Source organism: Eucalyptus grandis, chromosome 5 (genome assembly GCF_016545825.1).
Source record: "Eucalyptus grandis isolate ANBG69807.140 chromosome 5, ASM1654582v1, whole genome shotgun sequence".
Lineage (NCBI taxonomy): Eukaryota > Viridiplantae > Streptophyta > Magnoliopsida > Myrtales > Myrtaceae > Eucalyptus > Eucalyptus grandis.
This window is the reverse complement of record NC_052616.1, coordinates 11,142,626-11,163,465: the sequence shown is the minus strand read 5'-3', so window position 1 is coordinate 11,163,465 and position 20,840 is coordinate 11,142,626. Positions and strand designations below refer to the sequence as shown.

The 20,840-nt window shown below is 39.2% G+C and overlaps 3 protein-coding genes across 4 annotated transcripts; 1 reads left to right on the top strand and 2 right to left on the bottom strand.

The window, feature by feature from the left end:
* Positions 1-2,060: 2,060 nt before the first annotated feature.
* On the bottom strand, positions 2,061-3,439 carry LOC104446190 (calcium/calmodulin-regulated receptor-like kinase 2). The gene is made up of 2 exons (XM_010060082.1): positions 3,007-3,439; positions 2,061-2,719 (listed from the first exon to the last, which is right to left on the bottom strand). The coding sequence occupies exons 1-2, from the start codon at positions 3,437-3,439 to the stop codon at positions 2,061-2,063; spliced, it is 1,092 nt and encodes a 363-aa protein (XP_010058384.1).
* Positions 3,440-6,791: 3,352 nt separating this feature from the next.
* On the top strand, positions 6,792-14,418 carry LOC104444183 (arabinosyltransferase XEG113). Of its 2 annotated transcripts, none has more exons than XM_039312989.1 (13): positions 6,792-7,265; positions 7,817-8,104; positions 8,217-8,422; positions 9,286-9,391; positions 10,173-10,429; positions 10,546-10,681; positions 11,664-11,758; positions 11,842-11,895; positions 12,145-12,258; positions 12,913-13,011; positions 13,087-13,206; positions 13,542-13,628; positions 13,725-14,418. In XM_039312989.1, exons 1-13 carry the CDS (start codon positions 7,085-7,087, stop codon positions 13,890-13,892), a joined length of 1,911 nt encoding a protein of 636 aa, XP_039168923.1. In that variant the 5' UTR covers positions 6,792-7,084; the 3' UTR covers positions 13,893-14,418. The 2 variants fall into 2 exon arrangements, with proteins under 2 accessions (XP_039168923.1, XP_010056115.1); XM_010057813.3 differs by having other exon boundaries at positions 7,811-8,104.
* Positions 14,419-15,707: 1,289 nt separating this feature from the next.
* Positions 15,708-20,439, bottom strand: LOC104444182 (F-box protein SKIP31). Its single transcript, XM_010057812.3, has 9 exons — positions 20,191-20,439; positions 19,904-20,080; positions 19,722-19,795; positions 19,010-19,085; positions 17,245-17,355; positions 16,554-16,728; positions 16,319-16,437; positions 16,094-16,154; positions 15,708-16,011 (listed from the first exon to the last, which is right to left on the bottom strand). Exons 1-9 carry the CDS (start codon positions 20,254-20,256, stop codon positions 15,941-15,943), a joined length of 930 nt encoding a protein of 309 aa, XP_010056114.1. The 5' UTR covers positions 20,257-20,439; the 3' UTR covers positions 15,708-15,940.
* Positions 20,440-20,840: the final 401 nt, after the last annotated feature.

Below are 20,840 nucleotides of genomic sequence, written 5' to 3'. Positions count from 1 at the left end.
CCTTGTGATTATGAATAACTTACTTATTCAAGACGTTCGAATCTTTACAGATGATTTCGACAGTATGCTGTTATGTTAATTCCAATTCTTAACTTTTTACCATCTAAATTTGAAATCTTGCACAAGAATTCTCTCAACTTAGCCAAAGAGTCTCTCTCATGGCTAACATTTTGGCAAATCTCGATTCTCTTTTGATGATCTCTCACGATGAGATATTGAGCTCCTACAATGCTTCCTAACAACATAGACCCTAATAAACATTTGGATGATTAGCACTCGAAATTCTTGCATGATGTATATGGTTTCTCATCAACATGAAAGGCCATGTTCATTATATTTCAAAATTATTCCCAATTGATTTACATTCCAACCCATAATTGAATTGCAAGGAAAGCAGACCTAAATTAGAAAAGTCCAAATCAAACTTTTGCCAACAAGATCGTGGGTGATGCAAAATAGGGAAGTTAATTTTCCGTGAGAGTTCTTTTCCTTGTAGGAGGCTTGAAAGTGTGAAATTTGGGAGGGACATCGAGCACTATGGAGAGCCATCATTTAAGAGAGTTAAAAGGGTAAGAAAACTCCTTTCTTGTGATTGATTCTTGTGTGTTTAGGATTCGGAAATACTTATAACTGAGTGTTTGAGCAATTGTAATGTCTTCTTTACCGATTATAGTAAAACCGTCTCATCAATATTTTTACAAAAATTTGACCCATATACTCATTGAATTAGATCCTAATTTCTGCATTGTTTAGATATAAGTCTCTATGCACTTAAATGAATTTATTAAGCACTTGGATTAAATTTTGTTATTTCCGAAATTTGTTAGGGATATTTGCCAACATTTTTTTTTTTTTGGGGTTATATCCTATACCTATTTTACAAAGTACTGTGTGTGTTATGTGTTGTGCGTAGGTTGCAAAATCTTGCTATCCAGAATCTATGGTTCCCACCCCATCCCTCCCAAGAAGGTGGGGAATTGAACTCCCCACCTCTTTCTTCTTAAGTGGGAAGAGTGGTCACTAGGACAACCTTTGTGGTTAATAGTTTCCAAAATTACATACCTCTAATTGTGCAAAAATTATTCACATATTTTAAAAAAAAATTACTTTAAAGACCAAATCACCTCTCCTTGTAAACTCACTTTAGCATCTTGATTGGGATTCAAATGGTTTGTGATTAGTGAGTTTTGAGTGTTTTGGGTAGGTATGAGAATTTAGGGATTACGAGATGGGCATTTTTGGAAAGAAAATGAAGTTTTCGTAAATAAGGACATAAGGATAATCAATAAGAAGGTGCAAACTAATTCAAAAGATAAAACTCATGTATCTATTTTCAATATTGTCAAAAGATGAGGCATGTGAGTCGGAGGGGTGAGCAAAAAAGACCTTTAGCCCGGTTGCCCAGACCCGCACGATTTTTCAAGCCCAAATAGGCTCAGGTGGGGACTTCAAGCTCCCCCTTTTATTCGGGCCATCCGTGCCTGAGTTTCCTATGATTAAAACTGCCCGCCCGGGAAAAGCAACATAGTAAACGTAATCAAGGTAATTATGCAATAGATTAACAAGATTTCGTTCACTATCGTATGAGCATTAATCGCAGCAAGCCATACAGCACTTTGACATTGTTAATCCGACCAACAGGAGAATCATGCCCAACATGGTTAGCATTTCATTAAGCTCTACTAACTTTGCAGAATCCTCAAGCCCTTTTGCTAAATCGGCCCACCCCAAAAGGTTGACTTAGGCCACAGGCCCATAATTACTGGGCCGTAGAGTTTATGGGCTCTTGGAAGCCCAATATCCAAGCTAAACCACCCCAAACAATGACCAGAAGCCCAATCTCTCCTGCTAAAAGAAGAGGCGAATGGCCATGTGTTCTAGTCAATTTTATAGAAAGAAAATTACATGTACATGTGATAAAGTCTAATACATCTTATCGCATCAAATGAACCAATAATATCACTCTTAAAACCAGAGATCAAAAGAACTGTTCATCCTTTTGTTCTAGTTACTAAGACCACACTATCATATTAACATTACTATCGATTGAGTACACTTTGTTAAACAGGCAATTCTGGTTGAACCTGCAATGTTATGCAATTAGAAAGCTTATACACAATGTGACCCATCTCAGGTCTCGCTTCAGAGTACTCCACCAAAGCCGAATTAGCAATGTCAACCAACATCCTCAGTTGATCGATATTCACATCACCATTCAATTTAGGATCCAACATTTTAATCAATGCTTCGTCTTCTTCACTCTTTCGGCTATCTTCTATCCACTCAGGCAATGTCACCGAACCTTGCATTGATTTTAGCCCGGTGATTAACTCAAGCAAGAGCACTCCGAAGCTGTACACATCGCTCTTAGGCGACACGTAGCCCGTCTTTAGGTAATTCACGTCGACGTAGCCAAGGGAGCCTTTGATGATGCATGGAGTTTGTGAATAGTAACTCTCATAGCCCAACTTGCAGAGGCCAAAGTCGGCAAGCTTGGCGTGGTCATTGTCGATTAGGAGGACATTTGCCGACTTGATGTCTCGGTGGATGATTGGCGGGTCAGCTTGCGAATGGAGGTAGTCGAGGGCCTGTGCTATGTCCAAGGCTATGCTCAAGCGGTTCGACCAGGAAAGCGTTCCAGTAGATTGGCCGCGGTGAGTATGCATCTTGTCGAATAGGCTCTTATTTGGAACATACTCGAGTAGGAGCAGTTGTTCTCCTGGTCGAATAGAAAAATTTGGATATTAGCCTCTTGGAAGTAGCTCAAAATCTGAATTAGCAGATTTCATATGTTTTCATAACATGGTCAAGACACAAATCATATAATTAACTGGCTTTTTAAGTATGTCTCAAATTTGATGTCACGAGACAAGATGAAAATATAGTTTAGGTCGGTAGTATAGGCAAATGCTTACATACATGAATATGGTATCTTCCAACAAAAATGGTAAAACATTTAATCAAATCCGTAAAAGATCGTTTCGAAAATTTATGTCCTATAATTACCTGCTTCTAAGCAGAATCCCAACAAGCCCACCAGATTAGGGTGAGAGATCCTGAGCAAGACCGAGACTTCATCCAAGAACATCTTCTTGCTCCCTCCCCTCTCCTCCATCACCCGCTTCACCGCGCCAAACCTCCCATCCCCAAGCTCGGCCAGGTACACGTACGACGTGGCCCCAACCCCGATCCGGACCCTGAAGTTCCATGTCGCGCACTTGAGCTCCTCAAGCGCGTACGTCCTGATCACCGCCGCACAGCTCACCGAGCACGCGGCCTTCGACCCGTCCTGTGGCTTCTCGCCGCCCCGGGAACTCTCCTGGGAATCCAGGTAGACGACCAACTTCATCAGGACGACGGTGAAGAGGATCACCAGCACAATCGCTCCGATTATCAAGAAACTCTTGGCGTTCGCAGTGGAGAATCCTAGGAACCACATAGTGCCTCTCTTTTTCGTAGGCTTGCTCTCTTGTTTTAGTGACGGGAACAAATGCCAACGCCCCTATCTGCTATACAATATAATTTTAAAGGAGAGACCCAAGGGTTGGGAAAAACGGCATGAGTTTTTAGGAGGGTAAGGAGAATATTTTGGCCTTGATGAAAATATGCCACCTGAGATTCAGCACTTTGGCATTTAGCTTTTAGAGAGCATTTAACGTCTAATTGTACTTGTTGAAGAGTCAATGCTAGAGGAGAATAGGCGTGTAATTAAGGGTCTCAAATGTGTCGATTTTATGTTCTTGGTCAACCCCAATTGTCATTCGAAATTGGGCATTTGCATCATCACATGCTTCAACCGAAAAACCCTAGCAGCCAAACTAATGGATAAGACATGCGACACCACATCCTCAGCGTCTCCAAAAGAGACACTCAGCCGGTATCTTTGACCGCGAGAGTTCATTTATTACTGGTCATAGATAACTTAAGAAAACGAGCATAGTCAACCGGAAACACCAGATCTGAATCTGAGCAGTTCCTGCAAAGAACGTGACATAGTGGAACGTACTCAAATGTCATATTGTAAACGAATCAGTCTGAATGAAGGAGCACTTAGTTAAAACGTGAGTAATTCACGTTCGAATCACGTTTTCCATTTAGAATTTTCATAAAGTTACGCTATGCCAATATGTAGGTGAAGCCTTAGCCAAGACATGCGAATGAAATATTATTACATGACTAAAGAATTCCAAATGATAACTGAGGAATATTTTATTTCTTGAGTAAAATATGGAGGACAATAAACAAACGTCTCTCCCCACAAACTTTTTTGTTTTCTTCTCTAGCATTAACCAAAAGAGCCGTCTCCTGAGGATTCTCTTCTCCACGAAAGGGAATCAGAGCAAACCTAGAATGAAAATGTGTAGATGAGTCAGGGGAGTAGTGGCGGATTACTTTGCTCATTTCAGAATTCTCAACGAGCTTAGCCAAGTTCAATTGAAGTGGTTCGAATGTCAAATTTGAATGAAGTTCGAGTCTCTCACAATGCTCGTGCAAGAGACATCTATTAGTAAATGATTAAAATCATGTATGAATATTACATTAAATGGTTTAACAAAATGTCAAGTAACATTTAGTTATGATACTAATTGTTAATGAGTAAGAGGGGGCAGAGAAAGGCCAGCATTTTATGGATTACTATAAGAAATAAGCTGTAATAGACACGTAATTTCTATTGCTTAAAATTTGTGTAAAACCTATTGCAACTAAGGAATACAAAACAGAGTCTTGTTAACTGAAATTTGAGCGAAGATAGTGACAATGCATATCCGCACAAATTTGAACTTTGAGTAATAACACATTCCAAAAAGTCCTCCATTTCAAATAGAATTGATTGTGCCTTCAAGGCACAAGTAATAATTCCTTAAAAAAGCCCTTGTTGCAAATAAATACTTTAATATCTAATAAATCTGAATGTAATAGCCATTGTCAAAATCAATCGTGAAGCCATGGTTGAGTCTAGGGTGATCAAGACTTGAAATAGACCTTCTCGAGGTAATTAAAAAATTCCCCATCATTTTCATTCGGGAAAGAGAAAAAAGATATCTATTAGGGCTATATTTTCTTTTATTTATAAATTAGGTCGAGGGAATTTTTTCAAACCATACCTTTTATTGGTGTGGTACCAGTATAAACATCACTAAGATGAATGGTATTATAGTTTCAATCCGACAATGAAAAGGTAGATTAGAGCAAAAACCATTATCCTTGGGGTGCTGTAAAATCACATACGCTTTTTTGTTTCATGAATGAAAATGATGGGTAGCAATGTAGCTTGACCATAATGATGTGAATTTCATCATCATTATATTTTGTTATTGATTTCGTTCACGTGAGTTATATATTATTGTGCTTACTGCTTTCAAATGACTAGCCACCATTTAAGTGATTTGATGTACATGTTTGAGACTAAAAAGTGATAATATGCAATTGCTTCTTATAATATATAATCATGAATTAAATGTGGATAGAGATATACCATGTTATTTGTGTAACTTTCGGTAATAAGGTGATGCAAAAGATTCAATGTAAACTGGGAATGTTCATAAATTTTAATGCACTTATATTTATTTAAATTCACATAGAAATATGATGGATTGAAAAATTGATTAGATTTGTTATATCTAGAGATATGATAGTAAAAATTATGAAATTTCACTATCATATGTTTGATATCGTTCTTGTATACGTAATAATCCAAAATACATATATACTAGTAATGGTAAAATCCTATGCTCAAACATATTTATATGATTGATTTATTACATTTAGTTTCGAAATTTTGCTTTAGGATTGTCATTTTTAATTCTTTCCCAATTCTATTTTGATCTATTAAATAAATTTTAGAATTAATCCGTGTTTAATATTTAATTGATTTATTAATTATTAGTCTCTATTGTCGATATCATTTCTTATCATTATATTACTTATTCGACATGTTCATCATATACATAATTTTACAAATAAAATGCAACTAAAGCTCATTGCAAAAGTTTTTTTAACCAAAGGCTACTTGGATTCATAGTTATTTGTAAAGAGTTTTTATTAAACGCAATTTGCATTTTCCTAAAGAGCCTTGGATTTCAGCATTTGCATTACACCCAAAGCCCACTTTCAAAGTCGAACTAAACCCACCCACATGCCGCTTTTGGAATTGGTCGTAGGTTTCGCTTGTAAGGAAAAAGAGCGGTTTTGGAGGCACTTCGAACAAGAGGTTGTTTGAAGCTAGTCCTTTATGTCAAGGACCCTAGCGGAAGGTGTTGGTTTGAGCGAAAGTGGAGATGTCGATCGAGAAGCTCCGATTGGGGAACACGGCCTCAAACCAATCGCAAAGTGGTGATCCTCGAGAGGTGGCCAACATTGTTGTCATTGGAGATTGCAACGGCACCGATCTCAATCGTGCAATATCCAAACATATTCGCATTATATTTCACCCTAAGATGGGATTTGTCTGGATTTTGTGTTGCTTCATATACTAAATACGACAAAATTGATCATATCCAGAGTTACATCCGGCCCATCAAACCCGATTTCGGTTCGGCATTGGCTACTTGGAAACCGAACATGGACCGCTTCTCAAATGTTGTTGCAATTCTAACTTTTTTGCAATCATTCATTCATGAATGCTCCACCTAAAGTCACATTGAGAGTTTGGATCCTTATCACCATCCTCTAAAGCGGATTTATGAAATGAGGGGATGCTAATAAACTGGTCATCACCTACTAATTCATCAAAGATTCCCTCATTAATCACCTACTTCCCCCATCAGGCATTAAAAAAATTGGAAAGATAGAGAGAGAAAGAGATTTGGATTCAGACAACCATGGAAGTTGACTTTTCCCGGTCGGACTGGTCTTTTCTGCCAAACCAGCGATCTAGAGAGAGACAGAGACAGAAAGAGGGATCCAGCAAAGGTTCTCTCCATCACACCAAAGCCATCACCTTGACAGACGCCCTCGCGAGGATGGGTTGGATCGCCTAGGGCTTTAGCTCGATTCCCCCTTTTCTTCTTCTTCTTCTTCTTCTTCTTCAGTTGGGGGATGAGCCGCGGCTGGCCGGGGATTCGGTGACGGCGGCGACGGGGGAATGGGGTTGAAGGATTCGTGCCAGGAGGTGGCGAGCTCGAGGCCGCTGTTCCTGACGATCTACGCCACCGTGATCGCCGGCATCGTCCTCTCGTCCTTATACGTCTTCTCCGCTGTTTTCTCCGCCAACAAGTCTTCTCCCGACTCCACTTCCTGGCTCTCCTCTCCTTCCTCTCTATCATGTGAAATTTCTCTCTCTCTCTCTCTGCCATTTTGGCCTCTTATTCGAATTGCTTCGTCTGGTGGGTCGCTGTTGGTGTGGTCTGATTCTGGGTCATATTAGTTTACGATTGTATGCTTGCCTGCTGCTCTACTGTGTGAATGGTGTTGATTGCTTGTTTATCTTGTTGTCTGTGGCGGGTTAGAAGTTTCAACTAGAGAATGCTTGAGGTTCTTTTGGCAATTGGTTGGTTTATGTAGGCGTAGCGCCTCAAGCTCGTTGCTTGCTCTTCTGTTAAGAATTTTCGTGTGAGATCTTTTATATCCGAGACATATGGTTGGTTGATCTGCTGTCAAACTGTTGCCTTGTTGTATGCTAGCTATCAAAAGATTTCATTGGAGTGTTACAGTGAATTTCTTCATGTTTTTCATTGAAGTTATTGGGTTGGAGAAGCAAACATAAATGGGTTGGTGTCTAATCAATGGTTTTGGCAACTTCTCTCTCTCATTGGTTTTTCTTTTTGCCTCAATTATTAAACTGAGGATTTAACCTGTTGCTCTTTCTCAGATGTAGATTCTCACTCAGGTCAAGCATTCAACTCTTCCCTAGCTACAACAGTAGGTGCAGCAGCACCAGCACCTTCAAGCCAGCATGGAGATGCACTGGCAAATTCTATGTGGGTACCACCTAAGAGTTCAAAAATGCCTTCTTTGAAGACCTTTCGGTTGACAAAGGAATTGGTAGAGCAAAGGGTGAAGGACAATGTAATCATAGTAACTTTTGGCAATTATGCGTTCATGGATTTTATCCTCTCTTGGGTTAAGCACTTGACTGATTTAAATGTCTACAATCTCCTAGTTGGTAAGTGATAATTTTAAATTTAAGTATTTGTTATGATTGATGTTTACTTTCCACCCCTACATCATTTTGCCAACAACAACAGATAAATCACATTCTGAATCTTTTATAACAGGCGCAATGGACACAAAACTGCTGGAGGCTTTGTATTGGAAAGGCATTCCAGTTTTTGACATGGGAAGTCATATGAGCACGGTAGATGTTGGCTGGGGTTCCCCGACATTTCATAAAATGGGGAGAGAAAAAGTCATTCTCATAGATGCTATCCTACCCTTTGGGTATGAGTTATTGATGTGTGATACTGATATGGTTTGGTTAAAGGTACAGTTTGGTCCTTTTAGTAATCAATCTTCTGTTTCTGTTAAGATCATATCCATGTCAGTTATATTTGTGTTTTTATTTCATAGACTCACTAGGTGCTGTCTGATTCGAGGTCCCTCTTTCATATTGGTTGAGTGGACAAAATTGGGTCATGTGATACGGTTCTTGACAGAGGACTCATAGTTTGAAGACTTGCGGTTGAGTGGGAGAGTGTAGCCCAGAAAATCTTACTTGTGATCTAGGGAGGATGGGATTATTTATACCTAGGATAAGTAGGTGTTGGATGACAACTTTCCTTGCTCTTTGTCAGGGTAGAAATAGAATGGGAAGTGAGACCTGTATCTTTCAAAAAGGGAGTCTTCTGAAAAGGTTATATGCAATCTTTGGTTTCTGAAGCTGAATGTGGTTAGGAAATGGCGCTTGCAAATATTTGAAATATAGAAAAAGTTGTGAGATGCTTTACTGGTTGATCGGTGAAGGGAAAATATGAGGAGAATATAATGCAGTATGAGAATGTGAAGGCTGTTTCAAATGAGGATAAGATTAGGGAAATAGGTTTTTGTCAGTGTAAGCATGTGGATCAATGTCCATTAGTTCCATGATTGAGGAGTAGACACTTAAAGCTTATTCAAGATCTTAGAAGGACAATATAAGTTTAGAAGTAGCTCAAAATGAACATCGCAAATCCCACCTGAAAAGGAGGATCTGACTTGTCTTGACTTGATTCTGTAGATGACTCCTCTAATTATATGTTATGATGATAGGCTGCTTAAAATATGGTGCTACAGGATCCTTTCTTTTTAGTGATGCTGTCTAGATGAATAATTATACTTGTTGCTTAACTTACTTTCATCCTCTAACAGAATCCCCTTCCATATCTTGCTCGCTATCCTGAAGCAGATGTTTTGACTTCAAGTGATCAAGTTGTACCAACAGTTGTTGACGACAGGCTGGATATTTGGCAGCAAGGTGAACTCCTTACCCACTGTAATTTGTATTTTTTTTCTTTCTTTTCACTCCTTGCCATTTCAATTTATCAGCTTCCATGATGCCATAGTACATGAGCAGTCCTGGACTAATGTTTAGATATCTGTGCTGTGACAAATGTTTACCTACCAGAAGAAAATTCTTACTAAAGTATGCAAAATACTCTCTTCCTGGGTTTCAACTCCATTCTTCAGGCTTTATGCTTGATTGCTCAGTTTAGATACCTGTCGAGATGAGCATGCTTTAGGCGGTCTGGTTACGGAGCTGACATCATACCAGGAATCAGTTTTTGATTTCTGTTCATGTGTATCTTTTCCAAAAGAGGAGATGAGGTTACATTTTAGTAATCTTTGCCAGTTTGTGGAATTTAAGGTGTCTTTGCATAAAACTCTCTGTTAAGTGGATGCTCTTGAATGTTTTCCAAAGTTTCCCTCTGTATGGATTTTCACTGAGTTGATATATGCTTGAGAAGTCCATAAAAGAAATGCTTGGGAATTGAAGGGTTGTCCTCGTGAATGGGTGAAATGCTTATAGTGATATTATTTCTGTATCTACATAATTGATATTTATAAATTTTGCACTGATCTGCAGTTCTGATCATTCTGTTAGATGAACTACAAGCTGCAATTTTGTCTCTCCTGATGTGCATACAAAGCATAATATTCTATCATTTGGCAATAAATTTGTTTACAATCTACTGTATCACATTCACAATTTTCTATCTGAAGGTGCCTTATGACGTGAATTTGCTTTGTACCCCCAGTTGGTGCAGCATACAATATTGGAATTTTCCACTGGAGGCCAACAGAATCTGCCAAAAAATTGGCTAAAGAATGGAAAGACATGCTTCTAGCTGATGAAAAGATATGGGATCAAAATGGCTTCAACGATATTGTTCGCAGGCAGTTAGGACCATCTGTTGATGGGGATGATGGACTTGTATATGCTTTTGATGGAAGTCTGAAGCTGGGAGTATTGCCTGCAAGCATTTTTTGCAGTGGCCATACATATTTTGTCCAGGTAAGACGCAATATCCTATGTTGTATCCTTTTTCCCCCTCTTTAGTAAGGATGAAGCACACATAGAATCTATCATGCAATCCAACCTTTTATTGAAAAATTTATGTCCGTTTGCAGGCAATGTATCAACAGCTCAGGTTACAGCCATATGCAGTGCATACCACGTTCCAGTATGCAGGCACTGAAGGGAAACGTCACCGCTTGCGAGAGGCAATGGTATTCTATGATCCACCGGAGTATTATGACGCACCAGGTGATTAACAGCCCAACATATTGTTAAGTGACCATTTCATGCTGCATGATGCTTATTAGATAGCCAGATAGACCAGATTCTCTCCGAGTTGTTAAGTTACTTTTCTCCCTTTGTCCCTCATGCTTTTCTTTCTCAATGCTTCTCTGAGAGGTCCATGTATGTCCTAGTTGTTCTTAGGAATCCAAATGGGCCTATTAATCACAATAACTTTGCAATGTGCAAGCATCTGTTTACTCAACTGACACTCGAATTTGTAGGGTATTCGCAATCTTTCAAACTTCTTTGGGTGTTAGTGACATACTGTTCTAATGTCCATTGCTGGGACACTTTATAGCATACAGTCTGACTCTTTGTGCACAAATCTGTATAAGTAACTGAGAGAAATATCAGATGTCATGGTGAATGTTTCCTTTGTTTTATCATCTTTACCATTCTGGTGAAATTTCAATGACGAGTTGAAGCTGAATTTAGTTTCTTTAGCTAGCAGTGTAAATCATTTGCGATAAAGTAATGATCTTTTTGGATTTATTTATTTATTTATTTATTTTGGTATGAACAGTGCAAGTATTCAGTAAGCTGGTTGGTTTAGCATATGAAGATTCCTTCCATCTAAAATAATACAACTTATTTTCCCACAAAATAAAAATAAAAATAGTGACATATCCACCTTTCTGTCCAAATTTGCAAACTTGGTTACTTTTGTGGGCACCTATCTATGAAATGAATCATCCCCTGTGATGTCTGTGAAGCCAGAATAGTTTCACTTTCGACCTCTGTTTTTTGCCTAATTAAATGAAGCATTTTGAAACCTAGCACGCGCAATATTCAGTCTAAGGAAAAAATAATAATTGAAGCCAACTTGAGGCTAAGTTCATTCACAAAGTGATATTATGAGTTTATTTATTTGATGCATGGGCATGCGAAATGACCTCTTTCCAAAGTAAGGTGTAACTGATTTTTTCAAGGGACTTACTTATTGCAGGAGGTTTCTTATCATTTAAGCCGTCTATTCCGAAGAGTTTATTACTGGATGGAGACCATACCATTGACACACATTTTACTCTGATCAATTATCAGGTGAGGCTAAACTAACCTACTATATTCTGTCATTTATCGGAACATTTTAATTGACCCCTTACATGGCCTAATTGTTTATTCAGATGAAACAAATAAGGACGGCACTCGCAATCTCTTTGGTGTTAAACCGTACACTGGTGAGGAAGTTCACAATCATTCACTATCATTTGTGTTTGTTTCCATTATCGTGAGAGATTTTAAACCTAGAGAAAGAAGAGGAGCACTTCGAGTGAGTCCACTTAAGTTTGTTATTATTTGGCATAACTTACCACTCTAGGTGGACTTTAGTTTATTGAATTTTTTTAATCAATGCAACTGATTTTCAACTACAATTACTGGATGGTCATTTAGATTTTGGCTGAGTATTCATCTCTTGTGTTTGCCAGATTATGCCTCCACTATGGTGTAGATTGGACAGGCTGTGGTTTCCTCACCCAGGGTTTCTGGAGGGATCTATGACGAGGCTGCCATTTATATGCCCTTTGGACCACGTATTTGAGGTATCCCACAATCCCCTACATGTTTTACTTGGTCATGATCATTTCTGTAAGTGTCCCTGCAAGTAACAGGACTTGGATCCTGTGAACCCAATCAATTAATTTTTATTTCTTCTTGGTTCTCTCTTCCAGTTGTTAGGTAGTCCATACTCTATAGTTCCTGTGCATTGAGTTCCTAAATTTCTGCCTTGACAAATGAAAAATCTTGAATATTCTCCTCTTCAGTGGAGCTTTGGAGATCGTTTGTAAGGATCCTGCAGTGGTAAAACAAGCAAAAACTCTTTATCTTAATGTCTTCCACCTCATTGGTCCCATTTTTGTACCTTCTGTTTCAAGGACAGTCCATTTCGTTGGTGTTCTTGTTAATTAAAAGAAAAAAAGGACAGTCCGTTTGTTTGCTTCTTTGCTTAGGTTTCCACATGTCCGCTCTGTTTTTATCCCTTTCTCTTTTCAACTGTATTTCCTCTTTGTTATGCTTGACATTGCTGGCTTTAGCACACTTGGAAGTTTTTTGGTTGGGTGAACTGTTATTTGGTAGAATTTACTTTATTCAATGAACATCTTGGATTCTGGAATGAGTTTTTCTCCATGGTTAAGATAGCAAGATGGTAAATCAAGCATAATGTGTTTGAGTAATCCATAGCTACTGCACAACAGGTCAATGTCATGTTAAAAGAAATGCCGGAGGATGAATTTGGCCCAGGAATCAACATTAGGGAGTATTCTCTCCTTGACAATCCATCAATGCCCAAACAGGTAAAGGAAGACCATTTGCAAGGCATCTCCCGATCAGTTAGTTCCAGTGTAAATCATTGTGTTTTGCTTTGCCAGGTAAAAGAATCTTGGCTTGATGTTAAGTTATGTCAAGGAGGAACAAAAGATTGTCAAGTAACCAATAGCACCAGCTCTCCAGGAATGATCAGATTACCAAAGCGCAGCAACGAAGAAACGGTAATAAGATAGTCATTGGCAACCTCCAATTTCCTTTGATATTTCTTGAAACAATTACGACTCTGTTTGTGCATACCACCTTCTTGGGTGAGCTTTGGAGTTCTTTTTCTCCCCACCCTAACTTCTTGGAAATCCAATTGTTTTTTTGAACCATAGTTTGCAGAGACGCCATCTAGTGCTGTTTAATGATTTTTTGTTTTTATTATGTTTCTCTCCGTGTCTTATCTTCAGAAAGCTGTGTGTAATTCTAAGTTAATCCAAAATGAAGATGGTGAACTGTGTATTGGAGCTTCAGTAATGAGCGAACATGACTAATATCACGTTTAAATGTACAGCTGAAGACAGCGTTCTCCTCCTTTAAGGACATCAAAGTTATTCAGTTCTCTTCCATGCAAGATGCTTTTGAAGGTTTTACTGACCAGGTAAGAATTAATCTATATTCGCCCTTTTGTCTTGCAATTGTGGTCTCATTTGCAACATTTTACTCTCTTCCTGATGCTGTTGCGTAAATTGGTCAGAAAACGGAAGAAAGATTTAGGAATCGTGTCAAACGATATGTGGGAATCTGGTGCTGCACTGTGGATCATGTGCCGGGCCATATATATTATGACATGTACTGGGACGAGAAACCTGGTTGGAAGCCTGTGCCACCTCAAACTTCAGCTGACGATCACCCACCTTGGTGAGGCCTAACCACACGACTTGAATCGAGGTTGATGCCTAAAAAAGTATGACTTCCAGGTTGACTCTGTTAGTCGTCAAACTGGCAGAATGTAAACGTACACAAATCCCAAAAGTCACTTCCATGTAGAAGTCAATGGCAGACGCAAGTTAAGGATTTTCCTCATTATACAAGATTAGAAGTAGGAATTTTGACACTCTGTGAGCCTAATGGCTCCTGAGAAGAAGAGTAATGGGGAATTCCAGAGAATTGTAACCGCATAGCCTTTTGCTAGGGCTCAACTTTTTTTCTTTTTTTTTTTTTTTAATTTTTTTTACAATAGCAGATACCTAGCATGATGTTTGGTTCAATTACAAAATGGCATCTGCTAATAAAGCGTATGTATTCGTTCTCACCTTTCAGTACCAGCCTCTCTAATATAAACTGGTGCTTCAAACCTAGGTAGTGAATATTTACACACAAGGTGTTGTCAGTTTTATCTGCTCTGATGATGATCTATTGTTCACCAATGGCTTTGAATGCTTCTTTTATCTTCTTAGGATGATGTAATCTATCCTCCCTTCAGAGATGCTTATCCAGCACTTATTTTGACATTTTTAGATTTAGTCCTTTTAGGGTGTGTTTGGTAATCATTATGTTTCCAAAAATAATTTCTGCTCAAAAATAATTCATTTTGATTTTGTTCTCTATACGAGTTGCTAAACATTTTAAGACATTTGATAACCGTCTAAAATTTCTATTTCTAGAATATCAATGTATTTGGTACGAGTGTTAATTTTTTTTTTGTGACTTAGATTATCTTTTAATTTTTTAGTACTTTTATCATATTTTTCTCTTTCGCTTCTCTTCTCTTTTTTGTCTTTTTCTTCTCCTCTTCTTCTTCCTAGCCGCCCATCGGCACCTAGCTTGGCGAGGTTCGGCAAGCAAGCGGAAGCCTCGCCAAATGTGGGTGAGGCTCGCCTGGCCATTGATGAGGCTCGACCTCGCCCAACCAATCGCCCTAGCCTAGCGAGGTTCCAGGTGAGCTTGCCGAACCTAACCTGGTTGGCTCCTGGTCAAGGAAAAGAAGAAAAGAAAAGATTAAAAAAAGAAAAAAGAAAAATGTTTGACTTGATTCTAAAGTTATTCTTGAAAACAAAGAAACATTTTTTTTCTTTTTTGTTATGTTCCAAATCTATTTTCGAGAAGCTTAAAGGCTTGATGTGCAATAATCGAAGCAAAGCTTGAGTCTGTTCAATGTGAAGAAATCAGATTGTGTGCAATAATCAAAGCAAAGCTCCAGTCTGTTCAATGTGAAGAAATCAGATTGCACGATGCATGAAGCTTACAATCCACTCGAATAGCTAAATTAACCTAAGTCACGCTTCTAAGTAAAAGCTAGTTTAAAAAATGTAATGTATAGGTGTAGCCACTATGAAAAGGTGAACGGTTCAGATAAACAGAAAGGACATTCATTCCGTGCAGCCTTTGAAGTGTCAAGAGTGCATGTTCTGCTGTTCATTTTTCAGTATTTTTTTTTAAAATTCAACTAAATACATGTATCAATAAGGTGTGTAAATCCAACTTCACATAAGCGTGTGGACAATGACAGTAAAAAGAGATCACTGAAGGTATGCAAACATCAGTTATCTGCCCCCAAGCTCTCATCATGACTCAAGATGATCGAGAAGGATTTTGGCTAATGAACCAGTGAGGGATAAATCGATGTCCAAAAGCAGAAGCTAACACAAAGAAACATAGGCGTAAACAGTATAATTATGCTCCACAAGCGAAATGGTTAATGGTGAATCCAGAAATCACCAGTAAAAATATCAGGGGAAACCTTTAACAACATTTTTACCAAAAAAAAACATTTTCCATAGAGATGTTAATATCTATCCAACCAGATTACACGATGAGAGCCGGTAAAAACCCTAAATAAATTTTCTGTCATCTAATAATATTATTTTAGATATAACTATACAGACTTGGCTGGCATAAACTATTCAAATGGACGAACACTTAAAACAGTTTTGCTGACCTGCAAAACCATATACATCCCATCCCCAAAACTCAGCAAAACCTCAACACAGCATCTAATTCTCTTTCGTCGGCGCAATTATATCCCAAGACATAAGCTCGTGCTGCGAGACACAAGCATGAAGTGTGAGGCACATGTCGACCATAGCTAACGATAAAAGAGAAAGGAAATGGTTAACTAGTTACCAAATCGACCAGATCCCATGAATGGTTCAGCTTCATCTGTCACACCACCTTGCTGCTGCTCCTGAAATTTTTCATGTGAAAAAGCAAAAAAAATCAGTTACCTCAAAGATTTCACTCTACGAGAACGACAAATGCTAGCTGTTAGTTTTGTGATCCTGGCTAGATAGAAAAAAGAACGATTCTGTTTTAAGAAATTTGAGTGTTGAAAGAAGACGTTCTACTCACGGCATCGGTCTCCATTTCAGCAGCTGACAGCAACCTATCTAAACAGTGTCCAGATATTTTGCAAACCAAGAGCTCATTGGCAGGATCCATAACAGTTTCTCTGCACGTCTCATCGCATACTGAATGAAAAGACAATGATGAAGGAAACCTCATTAGGAAAGACATTCCTGCACGACACATTATAAATTGGATATACTAAAGAGACTTGTCATTGTTAGCAATTAAAGTACTTTACCATGAACATTTCCAGTCTTCTCACAAACAAAGACATCACCAATTTGGTGATAAGAACACGTTTCTCCTGAACAAACATGGTCCAGAACCAATGCATCAGTGAACCCTTTGCTGCTTTTCCACAAAGACACTTGATCAGCAACTGTCTTATCAAGAATTATCCGATCATCTTTCACCTTCAGAAGCAAACATGCATGTGAAATTAGAAGGATGAAACCACAAGACCTTGAGCAAACCAGAAACATATGTGGTACTGCTTGGAATATTTCAAGGAAAGTAACTCTAGTAAAGCATGTTGATCATAATTGCTAGGTCAAGAATAATAGTGCAGTAATGCTAGTCAGGATTAAATCTCAAGCAAAAAAACGTTTACAAATAAGAGCCACAAAAGCAGCAACCATCAAGTCTTTTTCCTTCGACTAGTTTCCATAACTTCATAACGATTGTAATGCAAAAATGAAAAGGATCAACCAGGATATTATTAGTATAAAGCTAAAGAACTAAACGTGAAAGTCACATCAGAAGACACCAAGTGCACTTCTACCCAACAATCTGCTTTCTGGAAGAAATCCAGTCAAGGTTTGAACAAGCTATAGCACTGGCACCAATTTATACAAAATTCCAACAGATCTAACCTTTGACCTGTAATATCATCACAATGAAGAATCCTTACAAAAAGCAAGCCCATTTACCTGTGAAGGAAGAGGTGCCTGGCTTCTCTTTGCAGCTTGCATTTGGATGTAGTATTCTTTAAACTCTGCTGGGCAATTTCTGACAAGTTCATTCATATCCTCTTCATCACGCTGCAACCATGTAAATATACACAATCAAATCAAATCAGAGAACCAAAAATCAGAGAAGCAACTGAACAAGTGCAGTGCGATTGGCCAGGTTAAAGACCATCTGCCTAGTATAAACAACATAAATAATCAAGAACAACATGTGTACTCAGAAGTTTCGAAACTGATCATCTGAAAGATGAATGATAAAGGCATTGTAATTTGTCAATCTCCTCTCAATTCAACATAGCATCCACTGTATTATCTAACACTTACACATCTCTAATACCTCTATCTTAAATCATACTAAAGAGCCCCCTACTAGATGTTATAAGTGGCTTACTCCCTTATGTTAGAAACTATCACAGTTGACATATTTAAAACTGTCATCAGATGAATGTCAATCAAAATTTAAATTTCTTGACTTCTTTATTCTCATCTCTCTTAGCATTTATGGTTTACATTGGCCTTTATGCTGTGAGTGACTATCATCCTGCATCTTGCTTTAGAGAAGCAGACTAGCAGAATATCTATAGCCATGTCACTGTTTATTCACTTCTCTGGACATCTTTTACCATGTCACGAACCGTGAAGACATACTGACTGAAAAAATCAACCACTGATTCTTTACTAGACAAGTCTACAAGCAATTCTCGTTTTGTTGCACAACTTTTAGCCTTATTTTGTCTGGTTCCTACTCCCCCAATTTCCAATTTTCTTCTGTCAGCATGCTTGCTTTATCCCATCCTAAACCAAGGGCACCTGCCATCCTACCAATAACAAAGGGCAAGCACTATTACCAAGGAACAGCAGCAACCTACTCTGGCAGATTGTATGGATACTGAAAATCCTTTTGCTCCATTGAACTCCAGAGAATAGAACACACATCACAGTATCTATTGGCATCCTACAGCACTGTCACCCAACTCACCACCTTGCTTGGGACCAAAGCAACCATATACAAAGTCAAGATCTTTGATGCCTCTCTTTCACCGATATTACTTCCGTCTTCAGAGCCACAAAGTGAGGTCAGTGACCACACAAGTGTCTGAACAGGTCATATCTTCTGGAGTTTCATGGCCAAGCAAAGTCAGCCTTTCTATTGGAATTAATTTACACCTGATCTTGGTTCCGAAGACTGAACTAAAATCTTCTCATCTCACCATCTTACCAGCTTTCTCGGGAAGACAAAGAAAAAACCAGCTCCACCAGTGCACACATGTCAATTGAAAAAATAATAATAACCTCACCAGCAAAGGGGGACAGCCATGCCAATCCAAGCAGAGCAACTAGAAGCCCGCTCTACCTTTCTTTAATTCAAGCGTTGCCTACCTATAATAGATAATTGTTACAAAGCCAAGACACAAAACCATCACATTATTCATGACACAGGCTCAGAATTCCTCATGGCAGTTTAAATTTTGAAAACATATCAAAGCTCTGATTTAGGAAAGGGTGAATGGACTGACTCAACTTTTTTGAAAAATGAAATGAACGATTTTCCTAATACATGAATAAATCTAGACAAGGAGATGAAGTTAGCAACTATGATGAACAACAGAGGTTATGTTGACAGTTAGTGAACATAGAGAGGATTGAGAGCAATAGAGCAAACTGAGAAAGAAGTAGCAATACTTAGACTCAGTAGGCATCATGATAAAAAAGAATGGCTGTGTACCTGGATATAGAGCTTCTTCCAAGCGCATTGTCGTATCTTATTAGTAGGTGGCAGCAGACCCCACCGAATTCGGTACCTGAAAGAACTCGATACGTCAAGTGAAAGCCAGAGATCAGATCAAGCATGTAAACATAGGAAAGGAACAGCAAGAACAAAACAAACTCAAAAGACCATCGCATTTATCCACTTCATCCATCCCGCTTTACTCTTTTAACAGGATAGTTTCCAATGTTAAAAGGAAAAAAGGAAAAAAAGAAAATCTTTCGACCTGAGCCATTGACCAATTAACACAGTTAGAAGATACTGGTCAGATGACTAGCTTCCGGATGGAACATTCAACCCACTGGCGCAGTCAAATAAACTCTTCCATCCGCTGCAGACTTGCAGGACACGGATGGGTGGCAATGCCTAGGACTCTAGGCTGGCCAAAGTCAAAGAACCCAAAAATACCTTCATTTTCAAATTTAAAAAAGATGACCTTTATCTGATTTCTCTTCTCGAAGAAAAACAAAAAGATTAAAACTTCAAGAAGAACAACCAAAGCAAAGGAAGAACGCAAAAAAACAGGGGAAAAAGAGATTGCACCCCAAGAAATAACATAGGGAAAGGGAATAAAAAAAAAAAAACAAAACTTTGCATGTTGATATGATTGCGGCAGAAAAATTAAAAATCGAAAATTGAAAGAAAGACAGAATTCGAAGGAGGCACTCACAGTCGGCGCCACAAGGATTCATCGGACGCTGCGTAATTCAGGGACTTGCACGCCATCGAGCACGCCATGAGATCCTGCAACACCATTCCCCATTCTCAATCAGCCCCAGATGAAGGAAGACAGAAACAAGCAATGCGCAAAGGTCGCTACGGATAAGGAATCACGAGGAAAGAAAATTAGACCTCGGATGACAGAAATTTGAGGATGTTAGGGAACAGCTCGGGAGGTATCTTGCTCAGAATCCCAGTGTCGAACCTCAACGAGACCGCATTCCCGCCGTCGCCTCCTCCCCCCTCCGGCGGTCCTTCTCCTCCCGGACGCTGCCGCTTCGCCACCGACTCAGCCGCATCGGCGCTTTCCTGAGGGAAAAAAAAATGGAAATCGGATCGAATTGATCTAAAGATTCGAAATTGAGGGCGAAAAATCGGAAATTGGAGCGAACTGAAACGGACGAGGGTCGGGTTTCCACCTCGGAGAGGATCTCGGACTCAAGGAAATTGGCCAGGCTCTCGTCCTCGTTGTCGGAAGTCGACATGGGAGGACGGCGCTCCGGTCGGGGAGCGATCAAGCCGCGATTTTGGGGCTCGCCGGCGATCGATCCGGTCGGTTGAGGTCGGCTACACGCGACGAAACGGAGGAGAGAGAAAGAGAGAGAGAGGAGAGAGAGGAGCGAGAGAGCGCGACCGCCATGGACGAAGCTCTTGCCTGACCTGCGAGAACCGACGGATTCTCGCGGTGGGGAGTGGATTTTGGGCCGGCCCACCTCTCCGTGAAGCCCAAATCCCTTGTCGTTTTGGGCCGAAGCCTGGATCTTTGATTGAAAATACGTAACCAACCAACCTTCCTTCTATCTTTGTCATCATGCTTGTTGTGATTTACCAAGATGGCACAGGAAATGATTCTGTCTTCTTTATTATAATGCAAATCAAAATTTGATGTCTCGAAACAATTGGGTAAACAAGAAAATTAATAAGACAATCGTCCTAACAAGTCATCCGATACAATTTGATATCAATGCTATACCAAACGATCATATCTTTTCAAGACATCGCTTTCTTTCTTCCGAGATTTTATAAAATGAGTCACGAATTTAGCTCCTCAATCAGCATCGGCAAAGAG

Bases quoted from the DNA above. Each gene is read 5' to 3' on its own strand.
- LOC104446190 (XM_010060082.1), bottom strand. From the start codon at position 3,439: ATGTGGTTCCTAGGATTCTCCACTGCGAACGCCAAGAGTTTCTTGATA. The intron at 2,720-3,006 runs GTAATTATAGGA...CTATTCGACCAG, and splicing joins GGGATTCTGCTTAGAAGCAG to GAGAACAACTGCTCCTACTC.
- LOC104444183 (XM_010057813.3), top strand. From the start codon at position 7,085: ATGGGGTTGAAGGATTCGTGCCAGGAGGTGGCGAGCTCGAGGCCGCTG. The intron at 7,266-7,810 runs GTGAAATTTCTC...GCTCTTTCTCAG, and splicing joins CTCTCCTTCCTCTCTATCAT to ATGTAGATTCTCACTCAGGT. The intron at 8,423-9,285 runs GTACAGTTTGGT...ATCCTCTAACAG, and splicing joins CTGATATGGTTTGGTTAAAG to AATCCCCTTCCATATCTTGC.
- LOC104444182 (XM_010057812.3), bottom strand. From the start codon at position 20,256: ATGTCGACTTCCGACAACGAGGACGAGAGCCTGGCCAATTTCCTTGAG. The intron at 16,729-17,244 runs GTAAATGGGCTT...TTGCTTCTGAAG, and splicing joins AGGCACCTCTTCCTTCACAG to GTGAAAGATGATCGGATAAT. The intron at 16,155-16,318 runs GTGAGTAGAACG...GAAAAATTTCAG, and splicing joins CTGAAATGGAGACCGATGCC to GAGCAGCAGCAAGGTGGTGT.